The following is a 15,960-nucleotide window of genomic DNA, read 5'->3' on the forward strand; positions in this document are numbered from 1 at the left end:
GTAACAATCGCGCTACGTCACCGACCAGTGTCATATGAAAGCCAAAAATCATTTTAGAATGGTCGAATCATCCACGACTATTTTTACGCGCCCACTCACCGCGTCAGGAGAACGTTTTATAATTTTACTCGCCCTCGAATCAAATCAAAAGCGAATTGTTTTATAAATAACAGCGCGTAATAGTTGATTGAACGAGGTTGATCGATCGGGCAACAGGTGATCAGAGATCAAAATCGCCGTCTCCGAATCGAATTCTTTAAATCTGTCGAAAGTTCGCCTTTATCTCGCACAGCTGCGGTAAAACGTTGAGCTTTTCGTTATTTACACTCACAGCATCGTTGACGTTGCGACGATGCCTAACAAGAATACCGAGCGTGTTTCCATCGACGTTGGCATTGCGATCTCCGGTTCTTGAAATTTGTTTAACATTCCATTTACACAGGAGAAACGTTAGAGAAACGTTATTGATAAATCGTATCTAGTGATACGTTATATTATTCATGTTGATTTACTCGTTTGTTTATCAATAATCTTCTATCGAATGGTAAGGTATGAGGCCAAGCAATGTGCAACATTAGTATACCGGTGTTTATCTCTTTATTTTTATATCTTTTACTTACACATGTGTTATTTTATACATTGTTTGGTGAACGAGTCATATCGTGTAAGGCAAATTTGTGTACTATAATTAGGCTGCGGATGCTTATACAAATACATACTTTTAGGAAAATAAAGAAAGTTATATATATATATATATATATATATATATATATATATATATATATATATCATCTTTATATATATCATCTTTATATTATCTACAAATACACGAACACGCGTAATCTAGTCATAATAATTCAATAAATATTCTATCTGACTACCGTGGATAGAGTAAATCCAGAAGTTGTTGCTACATTTAAATCTTTTGTAACCAGAAATTGATAAAAGGGAATTCCAAGGTGAAAGAAGTAAAATAATCGAAGTAACTTTAGAAACTAGAGACTCTACTTTAGGCAAACAACAATTAAACCATTAATTTAAGTAAAAGAAAGAAAATAAATATCTCTCTCTGATTTTAACACTTCTTAATTAATAGTACACAAAACCATACGCTATGATCTATAGTGTATAACATCAAAAAAATGTTTAGATACTCATCACTAATTTTACATAAACATACATCGACGTAATTCCGTTGTATCTATATCTCTACGCTCAATCATTTACCCATTCTACTAGCCGGCCGTCTGAAACAGGAGCTTCCCATTCTACTAGCGTTTTCCCCACCACCGCCGCGAATTCCACCCGTATTTATATCTTATAATCCATTTTCCTTCACTCGAAACAGCAACAGGAGACAACCGAACCATCTCCTTTCCTTTCCAAATTCTCGAATTCGATTTTTCCCACTTTCATCCATAAATCATCATCCGCCCATCGTCTTCCTCGATCGAGAAAGATACGAACAGATGTGTAGCTAGAAAATATGTTAAAACTCGAGAAATCTTTGTCAACCGAGAAACTTCCAGTTTTCACCAAATTTCCTCGACCTCCCGGCTCCTCCCCCACTCCCGTCGAGTGTCTATAAAAGGTCGCCGGGCAATGGTGGGCAAAGATGTTCGTTCGGCCTAGCCGGGAGCTCACCAAGTAATTTGAGATTGGCCCCTTCTCTTCTGCGTCCTCTTCATCACCTTGCTCCCACTCCGCGTCCTCCGACGATGGCCACGTGGCTCCGCCTGGCGGAGAATTCCAGCCACCATCGAGAAAAGCGCATCGGAAGAGCTTGGACCAGAATAACTGGCTCTCTTTCTCTCTCTGTCTCTCTGTCTCTCTCTCTGTCTCTCTGTCTCTTTCTCTCTCTCTATCCCACCGCCATCGACTTCTCGCCCCTCCGGCCACTCTTCCATTCGAAAGAGAGTTCCGAAAGCCATCTCATCGGCCTGCACACTACCTATCACGTCGAAACTCCCTCGTATCCGTGTTTGCAATTCGCGGCGGCATGTTTCGCCGGATATGCGGCCACGATCCCTACCGACTGTTCCTTTTTACGTCCACTCTGTTTACGGAGGTTGTGGAACGGCGTGGAAAGAGAACGGTATTTATCGAAGAGAAATTTTCGACAGGGACGATACGATCTTTTCGAAGTTTGTAAGTTTTTATCTTTGCATAAGCGGGCGAATTAACGAGTTGAGACTAATTTGCAGAGTAACTGGTCGCGAATAAACTTTTATGATATTTACTAAATTAGCTGACGCGTAATGTGGTCTTTCGGAGAATTGAATTTTAGACTATAGATATCATCGTAGTAAAGATTTTATGAAAGGGAAATAGAAAAGATAGTTTCACGGAAATCCTGGAGTAGAAAACGGTAATTTTCTACAACTGAGGCAGGAATTTGAAGGATATTTCAGATATCATAGGTATCGTTCGTTATTATTCCTCATACCACCTCGCGTTAATTACGGATTCAAAGGATTCGTAGTTCTTCGAGTTATCCCTTCCAGACCATGTGATTCGCGTGAAAAATTTGTCTGCTTAAGCCTGAAGCAGTGCTTGTGTTGTAACAAGAAACTGTTACCGAAATATAATTGTTGCTATATTCCAAAGACTGTAAACCAAGTTGAGATGAAAACTAGGACACGTAGTTTTCAAACATAACATGTACGCTACAAGATGCAACCAACAAGTCTTTGTTCTTCGTTGTCGATTTTGAAATCATGCGAAAGCGAAGCCAAGTCTTATCGGACAAATTTTCTAATAAAATTACAACACAATCGGGATGAAGCTTGTAGTATAATCGAGAACAATAGTCAGACTGTTACTAACCGGGTATTTTTACTTCTAGCGACAAATCTCAGCCTCCTAACCTTCTGCCTAAAGTCTCGCGAATGAACGAACAAATCTTTTATTTTCAATAAAATATTTCACTAAAATTTTTACAATTTTATGCCTTAAATGGCGATCCACTCGAACCAGTCACAAACCTAATTAATCCTGTCCAGTTAAACGATCGTTACCCAGCAGGAAGCAAAGTTTGAAATGGAATATAACCCAGTTATGCAGCTTCGTGTATCAAGCGGACGTACTTCCACAAATTCACTGTTCGGCGCCTAGGGGTTTAATCACTTTGAATTGTGTTTTAGAAAATTATTCGCGGAATCGAAGCGATCTTAGATGTTGTCAACAGCGTGATGTATGTCACGCCGAATGGAGTCGTTATGATTTTTCTTGGCCGTCATTCGAAAAGCTGGATTCGTATTAATTTGAGTTCGCTGGTACGCGGTTCGGTTATGTAACGGTGTTAACGAATGTCATCGTGATTAATTCGTCACGTTGATAAATCGCTCGATGTTGCTATTCCTGAATGTTTACGAATTAATTCGAGATCGTAAAAAGAGAACGATAGAAAAATACCGTGTGGTTTCTGTGTTTCGCGTAAAAAAGGTCTATAATGATCTTCGAGTCGTCGGATGAGCACACTGCCCCAATTTTCTAAATATACCCACGGTTTCGCTCTCTCGCTCGACTGAATTCCCTTAAGTATCGCAGGTTGAAAGTTCTTGACTTCTCAATTGTGAGTTTAACGTTTGTAAACAGAGTCGTTGGATAGCTTGGGAAACATTGACCACTTGAGTCGATTATACGGTGATCGATGTTCTCGATGATCGAAACTCTCGGTGCTCCTTTTACACGTTGCCATTGAAGAGCTTGGTACTCACAATGTTGCATGTATATTTTGTATACTTATAACGTTGAATATTGTGCTGCTGATGGTTGCCAACCGAATTACGAAACAGATATTATTTCTACCTATCTCTTTTTTCATTTTTAGAAGGAGGATGCGTGAAACTAAAAGCAAAAAGATAATTTAGAGTTTTGATACTATCGATATTGTTTTGTACCGTTATTCGAAGTTTCACTTTTCTAAATAAAAATAAACCTCTTCCGTGTTAATGAAACGACACTTTTCCGGTTACAAGCTTCAACGTAGAACAGTCAGAGTCTTCGTCGAGTTTCTCATCGAACTACGTTTCAGAATTCGATAACATAGCAATAGTTCGATAGCAATCGAACTGAAATGTTGTATTCGATATATCTCCGGTTATACCCATTACTATTCTATAATTACGGTCGTCGATCGAGTCAGGAAGAAGGCAACAGGTGGACTCTAAAACGCTCGTTAGAGATTTCTCAGTAACGATCTTGGTACTTTCTACGATTTGGAACAGCGACTTTTGAGGGATCGAATCAAATAGCTCTTTAAAAAAATATTGCTTCAAACTGAAAAAAATATTAGGACCCAGAGTAACGCTAAATCATGTTTGTTCGGTTAATAGCGTCGAAGATGAATACTTGTTTATCCGAAGAACGAATTATTGAGGTGAAAAGCGGATCGATCTTGTCCCATTTCGTTAACGTGAATTACACGGAGTATCGACACTCGGTATTCAGGTCGACAACGATCATTAAGTTGTTCCGTTTTGCGCACAATACCATCTCCGAGAATACCTTACAAAATCCATAAACAATGGGATCTGGCCTGATTCGAAAGATGTAAATAGGAATTGCATTTTGGACGCAGACACATTTGTAATCCCTGTTGTACGCGTTAAATTGATCACGCATAAAATGTCGTTCCCTGAAATAAGCTTATTGACAACAACTAATTGCTTGAAAATATTACACACTCTTCTAAATGAATTTTATCAGAATAGACGAAGAGAACTATTTTGCATACATCGGGCTAATACATTTTTGCTCGCGTGAGTGTAGTGTGCCAGAAGGGAAAACATTGTATCCTCACCGCAAAGTGGAAATATGAAAGGCGATACAGAGGCCGGTATCGTCTGCTCGAATTTACTGCCGTGCTACTTTCTGATCGGTTATTTTAAACGATCCGAATTCTGTTCGGGACAGAAGCTTCGGATGTGAAGGAAACTAATACGATTCGGTTTATCATTCGATGAAGATTTGTTTTATCTTTATTGCAGGCGACTGATGCGTTTAAGAAATTGCAGGAAGACATTGATACCGATACGTGTCCTTTTATATATCATGCGTTACGTGGATTTCATGTGTTTACTTTTTAAAGTATATAGTTTAGTTAGAATTTCTATAGGTGGTAAGTGTAAGTGATGTAGCGTGTGAACTTAATGCTAATAGCATCAGTATTTTCAAGTTTAGTTTTTTTACCGTGAAAATTTTATGCGTGAAAATTCGTCCGAGTGAAATAAGAAGCGTATTTTAAAACTGAATGTTATTTCAAAGGTGTGGCGTTCCATTAAACTTCTACTCAGGAAATAATTATGATTATTAAGTACGTAGAAATTTACACAAGGTATCATTAATCTTAATCACTCAGATCTGTTGATTTCTCAGTTGAAAAGCAAAATAAAAACATTTATTAAAAAGTTGAATTACACTTGACTTTGATTTGCTTCAGAAAATACGTTCCCCAAAAATTTCCAATGAATCATCCTGACGTTTCTCCTTTCTGCCAAGAACGACTGTCATAATTTTAATAGAAACTGTATCCTTATTGTAGTCAAAAATTTTACGACGTTTGGGAATTTTTGTTAAAAATCAATTCTTGTTATTTTTAAGGAAATAAAAAAGGAATAAGAATACCCAAGTAAAATACATATATCTAACTCGTAACACGCAAGGTAATACCGATCGTGAATATTTTATGGGAAACATTTGTAGAAAGTGACGCATATCGAAAGGAATTTTTCTTAGCAGCATCCCTTGACTGTTCGAATAAAGAAAGAATCAGAATCAGAAAATATAGAATGAACGGCCGATAAACACGTGACGCGACATCCACCCCGTGACAAGGGAAAAAATATATTGACTCATCGTTCGAAATCGTCAGGAAAATTTTTAGTCGATGCTTTTCGACATTACCGGGAGAAACTCAAGATGACTAACTCGCTCTATTCTTGTCCGAACGTTATACACTTGTATCCAATGGGAAAGTGGGCTAGAACGTATGAAATATCAATCCCTCCTCGGTCTCGCGTTCAACTTTGCACCATGCTTTCTCGGTTTTCATTTGTGTATTTTTTCTTGACTATATCAAGTTTTGTTTCGTCACTTTCGTTATTTTTTATTTAGTCGTTATTTTGTATCGCTAATAATAATATCGTAATTTGATTTCTGTTCGATATTGAATATTTAAAGCTTCGTCTTTTATCAGAGTAAAAATATGTAAATTAGTGTTTGATTTGTTTTTTTCACGAAATCGTCTATTTTTCGCCTCGTACGTTTCCATATTTATTTCAGACCTACTACTGGATTGGCAACTAAGTGATTGCGGATTTTGTCATTAGGTGGTAATTACTTAGTTGCCAACTCAATATATTCATAGTATCTACGTAGCCAAATCAGCAAAGCGTTTGCGACAGATTAATCAACGATGCTTTCAATTTATTTTAGATCAACCAATTTCAATTTCCGTAATACTGAAGCGATTTGTTATCATTTTCGTTGCTGCTTGCTCGTGCCCATTCAATTAATTTCCTTTTCAATTCACGATACTTTGGACTAACTTCATCCATAGTTTCGAGTTCATTAATTGCATGCATTTCTCTTCTTATTTCCTCGACAACGTTCGACCAACACGATTTTCATAATTGTACAGACAAACAATTTCGTTCGTCTTTCTCACCTTTCATAGAATTCAATAGAGTTCCTTCGCTCGATTCCATTCGACTGTCAGTAGAGTCAATAGCATTTGCGATGACAAAGTGCCATCGTCCTAAGTGTACCCCTTCGTGAAAATAGAAAGTGATCGCGGTGTTGTGTCGAGTCCTCGCTCGTCTCTTCTCGAGTGGCTGCTCGTCGATATTTTTATTGCCCGTTCGCTGCGTATTTATACGCCGGTGCTTCTATATCGGGAACGAAAATATTTCTAGGTGGATCTGCGAAGAGTGAACCCATGCAAGAAGCGGTGTTCCGTCGCCGCCTTCCGCGATTTCGGCGACCTGATTAAGATTAATCTACGACACCGGTCAGACGGCCACGGTTCGTTTTCACTGCCACCGGAAGATTTGACACGATTTGTCAAAGTTGTTACCACGAGTCTGACACGGATCGATATAGATTCGATGCATCAGCAGGGATTAGGATGGTCGTGCAGGGATTGGGATAAGGATAGCTCGATATTAGAAGCGAAAAGGGATAGAAACGCGTGCGTGTAAGCGTCTACGTTGATTATTTTTGAGTTGAAATATTAATAGCCACGGTATAAGAGATACGTAAATAGAAAGCGTGGAGCGCAACATGGGTAAATACTTTTGAGAATATTTTCTGAAAACGCTTTTAAAAGCTTCGTCGTGGCGCCACCGTTACCAAGAGTCGTGAATTTAAGCTCCTGGAAGCTTCGATAAAACCTCGACCGATAACTTTGTAGTCGGTCTCTGCTTTTCAACTACTGGATACGTTGATTACTGCATACGAGCGAGTCCGGCGCTTATTTTCTAGCGTGTTCTAACGTGCGTCGAAAGTTGGCAGCACGACATCAGATTCGCGATGTGAGTGCTCGCACAAAGACTTACTCCTTGCTCTATGTATAGTAGATCTACCGATTTAAGTGAAAAAGCTCATATGTACGTACATAAAGTGGAAATTGTGAACAACTGAATATTACAGGGTTATCGTAGTTCATGACTGATTCATTGTTATTTACAAAAGCAGTTTTAGCAACTGGAAAGTTGTTTTACCTTTTTGTATTGTATTATGATTTTCTAATTTTTAATTGAAATTAACATTAAATACGCTCGAGTACTTTCATTTCAAATCGACGATCCGCTTAATTCAGTCCCAATACCTACTTCATTTTTCATTTCTGTTTTCGTATCGAAGCTGGAAACAATATAGTAATAATAACAAAAACAACAACAATAACGTTAACGTTACGAGATTAATTCATTATGGAAGGAAGAAGGTATCAATTAGGCAAATCCGACCATCCTACGACCAGCTGATATAGCGGAGCAATTAAAATCCCCGGGAATAATTCAACAATCTGACAACGAGATTTCCTCAGGATACGGGACGTCCCTCGTTATCAACGCCACTTTAATAATCGTTGCTCCTTCAGACTTTAATCAACTCGCATTATGCACCGGCTAATAATGATCTCGATGCACGAGATCCTTGCCTTTCCGTCGAGTGGCGGCGGTTGGATTTCCACCTCGGGTCACCGGTTCGGTTTCGAGTAACCCTCGAACTCGAACTGTAATTAGCTTTCGAAATCCAGCGAAAGCTGCAGTCTGACTGGTTCGTACTCGACGAAAAGGAAACGTCCTTCGTCTCCGAGTAAAACAATCGTCGGCGCTTTGATTCGCTCGACTTCCTGCCGGTTGCCGCACGAATTGCCATTTCACTGTCTTTATTTCGTCTTTTTCCTGTTCGTCCGCTTTATCTAGCCAATCCGTGGCTTCATGGTTTCAAGGATACTTGAACCGATTCCTCTGGGCAGAAGTTTCCATTTCGAGGAGCAGTTCCGCGGATCTGTTGTACAAAGAGACAAGGTCTGTAGAATCTAGTCGCCAGAGGAACGCTAACCGTGCCGGCGCTGTCCTCGTTTCCTGGACAAAGACGCCCGTTTTGCCAGCAGTTTGTCTCCACCGTCCGCCGGATTCCTCCGCGGAATCCTTCGGAGAATTCCGGAACCGCCGCGTCCGACCCCTCTCCATCTCAACTCCTCGTGGAATATTATACGCTTGCACGGGCACGCTACTGTAGCCGCGCTTGTACGTGGTTGGCGCCGCTTTCGTTATCGCAGGGAACCGCCGTCGACGAGGAAACTTCGCGGTTCGCGCTTTGGCGAACGATGATTGGCAGAGGCTGCAGAAGTCTTTGTGTCGCTGGTTGATTGTCTTTGGGTAGCGAGTAAAATTAGGTAGATGGAATTCAATTTCTTCCTATTTTTCAATTTTAGAACACTTGGATGGAGTATACTTAAACGTGAATTTTTATGCAATTATGGAAAATGTAAATTAATGGAAGAAATAACACGATTTTCTTAAATATATAAACTCTTACTACCAAGATATAACGTTACGTTGCAATCCATTCACGTGTTGTTATCAAACGATACGATATTGTAACATTGTTAAAAGCTAATACACAGCTTGTTCTTCGATATACGTCCGGCGGTGCAACCAGTTCCTTCACCTCGAATTCTTATTAAAAGTGTAATCGCTTTCGAGTATCTCCGATACTTCCCTTCTCTTCGAAATCCTCTCGAGGAACAACTCGGCCTATACAAAGTGCTTACAAGGAACGATTCCCTTAAAAATATTCTTTCGCGGAATAATTCTCCTCCTTTCGTCAAAGAATACATTCGTCTACCTTCGTAAGATATTCTTCCGCGGAATAAACCCCTTACCTACTATCATCCTTTCTCGAAACATTCTCTCAGAGCATGATTTCCTCGATACTTTTAGAGGTACAGGAACGTTCGAGTGGAAGGAAAAGGAGGAATTGTATTGAAAACTAGAAGGTAAACTCCATATTTGACTTGGCAGTCGGTCGATCGTTTGAGTTAACTCGATAATAGCCTCTTTCGTCCGATTCGACGTCAGATAGCATATCACCGACAAAGATCGTTCGTATGCTACTGATTTACCGCGGTCCAGCCTTGTTCGTTCATTTTAAAATTGCGTTGGTGCAACTATTCCACGTACAAGATCAATTATACTCGCTCGAGAAGATGTCTCGTGGAATGTTTCTTTCGTAAGTTCGAGGGTGGTTTTTATTTTGTATTTACTACATACCGCGCTTCTTTTCTTATTAGTAAAGTAATTTAAATCTCTGTGGAGGGATTATTTTGTCGTATATTATACGTTATACGTTATTAAACAAATTACAAATGGCAATATACTGCCAAAGTAGATTTGGAGAAATTCATAAAAGTTACCAGTCCTTAACGCGATTGCAGTTGTATGTATTAAGAAATAATAAATAAAATTTATTATTAAATTTATTATTAAATTTATTATTATACATCTTGATAAATTAAAGCTAAAAATCTAAAGCTAAATTATGCAATCTTAATCATAAGCTGCCTTATTAATTAATCGCCTCCAACGACACTCCGAAAAATGAAAACAGACGTATCTACACTGTATGCATAGATATCATACGAATTACTGTTCGGAGAGAAAACCTGCATACGTTCATCTGGAAACAACGTATCGTCGCTATTCAACAACGTGCACGTAGCATGCCAATATAAAGAAACCAACCTAAACAAAACACCGTAGAATCTATCACCATCGAGTTATCATCGAAGTTGGTGAACACCACTTTCCGAAAATTTCTAAACATTCGAGTTTCCTTGCAAGATCGAAGCTGCGACCGTCTCTTTGGGCGGGTACGGAAGCATCAAGGAGCCGACGCGGCCGAACAGCGAGAGGACGTGAAGCTATTCTTAAAATAGGGCTCGACTGAACGAAGCGAATGAACGAGAGAAGCCGATACGTATATACGGAGGGTAGGGCGAGGCGCGGGACGTCAGTACGCGTTAATCAGAGAAAGATGGAAAAGCACGGTCGAAAGAGGAGCGTGTAACGAAGGCTCGGGAAGAGAAGTCGGAGAAAGAGAGGGAACACGGCGTGCCTCGCGGGTCGCCGGCTCTTCTTCAGGGTCCGAGCTTCGTCCGAAACGAAGCGCCTTCGTTCTCCTCCTCTTCTCTTATGAGAACGTGCCGTCGGGGACGACGCTTCGTCGAACCGTTCGTCGTTCGATCGGTTCTCCACGTTTGGCCTCACTCGTCTCTTCTTATCCCTCTTTCGTTTAATCCTTCTCTAGTTTCCTGTATCATACTCTATCTGTCTCTCGTGCCTCCGTCTCTTTCTGTCTCGCTTTATCTGTCTGTATTCTTGCATCTTTCTCCATCTCGATCATTCGATTCACCGGTTTCTTCCTCTTCTTAGCTCCGCAGCTTCCTTCTTCTCTCGTCTTTTCGGCTCGAACCGCGTGTCACGGTGAAGCGAACGTGGTGCACGCTCCGGGTGGTGGTGCTGGTGCTTGGTGTTGGTGGTGGTGGTGGTGCTGGTTGTTTTGGTGTCGTCGATGGTGTCGGTGGTCGATGGTGATCGGTGAATCCGCCTCGAGCGATCAGGAGATCTCACCCTTGGAAACCTTCCGCTTTCGCTCGATCGAGGAGGGGAGGCTGCTCGAATCATGGCGTCCTACAGGAGCTACGTAAGTGTCGAGACTAGGGTTTCAGCGAAGTCGTTTACCGAATATCGTAGTTCGTTTATGTGATAATTTCGATGCACGTGCCTACTTGTACAGGCCGAAAACCGTGGGTTTGATCAACGTTTTTGGGGCGCGGCAGGTTCGGGAAACGTAATTTTACCGGCGGTTAATTGGGAAGTTCGTTTCGGCCGGGTGAAACGTTGTTTACGCGACGCGGTGTCTTCATTAAATCGACGCCGGTCGCAAAACGACGCGAAGTTATAATTGGTGTTCCGCGGTGTCATCGCACGAGATGAATTTTCGCAAACGCGACGCTGAAAAAGAAGCAAAGTAACGCCGCTCGGCTGTAGCACGCTGAAACGCGTTCTCCCTAATGTTGTCGAGCGTTTTGGGAACCGGGCAAGTAGAAAACGACGAGTTTCCTCCATTTCGTTGTCGCGTTCTTCCGAGCAAAAGGCTGTTTCTGTTTTTCTTTCCCTTTGCTTCTTTTTCTAGTGAAATTTTTAACGTCTCGTTTATATGGTTTATACGCATTCCACGGTTTCAAAGCGGTATGAGATGTGACATTTTTAACGATACACCGATGCTGAAAGAGAATATGAAAAGATATGAAAGATCGGTACTATTTCTTTATAAATTCTCTGTATATATCGCTTTCCAACGAATCAAGTCATTCTCGAAGAACGATCCAATGTTCTGTTGAAATGCAACTGCAGTTTCTTCGGGTACTTAGTCGTGTGTATAACGCGAATTGAAATATAATTATTCGCTAAAATGTAACTTGAAAAATTTAACTTGAAACCAAATATTTTTATGTTTATATATTTTTTAGTCAACGCGATACATCGTCATAATTGCATTCGCGTGCAACGACGCAAAATGACACTAGTTGCGCGTTATCTCGTATCTAGAAAAAGAAACAGCGTTTGCTGACGATGATTCGTGTTATCTCGAAAAAGTAATTGAGAATCTAGCCGGTTCGTCAGATATAATAATTTAAAACTATTCGAAAGCCTAATATTATCGCTCGATTTTGTTGAGAATTTAACTATTGAAGATTGGCGTGACCGTGTCTTATGGTGACCTGCATAAGGAGACGAGATGATGTTTAGTATTTATTGTGCATGGTGCAGATATTATTAACCCGTTGATGACTGTGCTCGTGTCTGAGGCGAGCTATTCGTGATTCGTTTGTAGACAGTGTCGTTTGTCTGGTTTGTTGTCGAACTGGTTGGTTAGCTTGGCAATTCACTGCGCTGAAAAGGGAGAATTAAATAGGTTTTATTACAACCAAGGAAATATTTCATTACTTTTTTATAAAAATAATGCAGCTGGAGGAAAAAGAAGAGGTAAAAAAAGTGAATTGAATGTGTTATAAAGCTTCATGCTTTTAATTAAATGAATTCTTTTAGTTTACATAATACAAATACGTAAAAAATTAACGTACAATTAAAAACACTGTTTGGAAAATAAATCGTAAATACAGGCATTTATTGCTTGCTTTCGAATAAACGCTGAATGAAATTCGATTTAATTATAACGTTCCATCATTCTCACGATCAGAATGATTTCTTCGCTGTCGATGTTTCACAAGTTTGATTATCTAACAAAAATATACGAATTTATGCTTATTTCCCTCTTTATCTTCGGTATAATTTATATAAAATTATACTTTTGCCTAGAATCAATAACGCAGTATTTGTCCAACATTTATTACAATATATTACAATTGTTTCGACGACCTGTGCTTGATATGTTCCTTGATATTTTGAGACGATAGTTCAACCACGTCATACAATGATCAACGATAATTGATCTCGATCAAGATGATCTACTATGTACAAATACGCCCTATTCTGCTCCCATCCAATGTTTCAATATATCATACAACTTTATTACTTCGTCAAACTATATCATAAAACTCGAAGACGTTAAATCTTAATATAAAGTAATAAACGTAAGTAACAATAAACCTAATCCAAAACTGATCCAAACTAACAGTAATCCATAATAAACCGAATATAAAACAACGAACATATCGTATTACTCGTATATTCTATGTGCCTCGTATAATAAAGCGAGAAGATTTTCAGAATCTGCATTTAATCACGTATTTCGATTCATAGATCATCGTCATTTTAGTTTCACGATTAGTTACGCCATACGTTTTCATGACCTGAATGTTATACTAAATTTCTTATAACGATAAACCTAAGATACTAAGTTTTATGAAATATGACAGGGAACCTACACCATTGCGAGCCTCAGTTAATAAAATAATGTATCAAAAATTTAATTGACTAATCGTAAGTAGAAATTCCCAAATTTTAAGCAAAGTAAGCGACGAACAAGTATTTTGGATGTATTTGATTCCTCGTGGTCGTTGCACCTCACGCGTAATCTATACGCGACTCGACCGCTCGCTATAATTATGCGATGTAAATGAAGTCCATTAACGTTATCGTCCGAAGGCCGTGGTCGCACGCGATCCTCTGTTTCGCACAAGCCGCGTCGCTGTTTACAAAATACCTAGAATTTAAGACCGCCGTTCGCCAGTCACGCCGCTGACGCGACTTTGCCCCTCCGCCGTTTTCCCGATTTCTTTCGACAGTGATCGCTTGCACGTGTTACACATATTCTTGCTTCAGGGATCGAGCACACTGACCTCCCTCATAAGATCATTAAAATCGCGTTTCATTATTGCACGACAAAAATATTTGGACATATTTCTCAATAAATTTACAGAAATCGCTGAATGATTTTCTTGAGAATATCAACAGCATACAGATACACACACGTATGTACATATAGTTCGGATCTTATATCGAGTTTTGAATTCTTGATTATTTGCTCTCGAGTTTTTAACGAGAAGTGTCTGAATTTGTTTTATGATTTCTCGTATGATTGCTATTTCCAAGAAGCTGTAAAAATTGATCGGCAGGCTATTTCTTTTCTCATTTGCATAGTCGATGTTCTAGCGAAAAGAAATAACTTTGTTCCAAGTTATATTTCCTTTTTCTAGTTATATTTGAGGCACAATATAGGACACTGTACTTCCTCGGTGGTATATTTCAGTAACTCACAGCAGTCTCTGTGTTTATATACTTTTGGGAAGATGCTTAACTAAAGCGATGAAATATTCCATTTACTATACCATAAAAGAGGTAAGCCAATCCCCTTTTCCAAACACACGTTTCCATTAATTTGCCAATTATCTCGAAATAAAACTCGAAGCGAAGATCGCCTTAAAAATCAGCAGTCCCATCGTAAATGTCCGAACGTGGATCTTAGTACGTAGATATAGTGTGTAGACCGCGCAGTAGATAGAGTACGGTCGATGGTCAGACGGTGTTGGACGTCGTAAGCCAACTTGCAAGGGTCCGATAATAATACATAGATCGGCTGGCAGCGGCGCGGAGGTAAACATTTACCGAAGAAGCTCGGGCTCGGCAGCCACAGGGCACGAATTCCGGGTGTGCACCTCACGGAAACGCGTTCATACGTCGGCATCAGGTCGCCTGTGCCGTGGCCAGCAAAATTAGCCGGGTCTTTCCCAGACGACGTACGCCTGCCGGCGATCTACTCGTGCGAACCTTTCATCTGCCTATACCTATATGAATACGCACACTATACGCGACACGCATACGCAGTGTTTCATTCAAGCAATTAGCGCGTTTAAGATTCCCGGTAGGTGTTAATGAATTAATTTTCTTATTTTATTTGATCGAGTAGAAAAAACGAATAAATATATCTTCTTAACTTACAATTTCGTATAATCCGCTTAGTATATATAGTTGATGTATTTGTATTGAGATATGTATAATTTTGTGTGCTAGACTGGATTAGCCGTGTGGTAGTGACACACGTATGTGAGTATGAGTGTATGGAAGTATGTGTGTGCACAGCGTCTCGAAAAACGGATGAGTGCAACTGTTCCGTTAGCAGTGTAATATAGAAGATGGACAAAGAGAGTGCTGTATGTATATCGACGAAGATCCTGCAAATCGTTTATTAAATAAATCTAAAACTATTTTAATATAAATCCCAAGTGTAATCTTAGTGTTCCTTTACATTTATTTCGGCGATTAAGATCCACAATTCCCAACGATTTGAGTCACTTTTTTAAATTTATTCGTCATTTGTTTAATTAATAGCTCATAACAGTTAAAAGAATGTTATCCGTATACAACGTCAAACGCGAAAGGGTAAATATCGAAGAAGGAAAATCTAGAAAAAAATTATAGACTAAACAATTGGAATTCCCTAAAAGAAACAAACGTATTATAACGTATATTTAGTACTTTATATACATTTTTGGATATAAAATTTATATCTGATAATAATTTATCCATTATACGTATCTATCATAACGAATAAAAATATTCCGTACGGAAGGAGAAATTTCAAAAAATAATCCAGCCGGTTGCTTATGTCGCGCGATTTACCCTTTCCGTGAAAATATCCTATATATTGAGTGTGAAGTTTCAAAAAGAGCTGATAGGTACCAACCTATCGACCGTTCCTGCGAGATTTTCGTTGCGAAGCCCGATAAAGAATATCCCTGGTCGTTTCGGCCGACAGCTTTAAGAAAGCTCTCGAGGGAACGAACAGTTTTGCTCTCGTCTATTGGAGTTCTTTAAACACGGCTGCATCAGGGGATGAGCCAAGGGTGTACGATATCTTCTCCTTTTCGAACTTTCCAGAGTGAGAGTCGGTCGAAGAGGATTTCTGCGGACGGGTGAATCT

The 15,960-nt window shown here is 39.6% G+C and overlaps 1 protein-coding gene across 3 annotated transcripts in view; it reads left to right on the forward strand.

Annotated features, from left to right (window-relative positions):
* The first annotated feature begins 10,551 nt into the window (after positions 1 to 10,551).
* The window catches only part of LOC132910434 (treacle protein-like), a 38,696-nt gene continuing 33,287 nt past the window's right edge, over positions 10,552 to 15,960 (forward strand). For 2 of the 3 annotated variants that reach the window (XM_060966130.1, XM_060966140.1), the window contains exon 1: positions 10,655 to 11,217. In XM_060966130.1, the coding sequence (XP_060822113.1) occupies positions 11,197 to 11,217 (21 nt within the window). In that variant the 5' untranslated portion in view covers positions 10,655 to 11,196. Of the gene's footprint in view, positions 11,218 to 15,960 lie in introns of all 3 variants that reach the window. The other variant, XR_009658777.1, reaches the window with a different exon arrangement.

Source organism: Bombus pascuorum, chromosome 1, assembly GCF_905332965.1.
Source record: "Bombus pascuorum chromosome 1, iyBomPasc1.1, whole genome shotgun sequence".
NCBI classification, from domain to species: Eukaryota; Metazoa; Arthropoda; class Insecta; order Hymenoptera; family Apidae; genus Bombus; species Bombus pascuorum.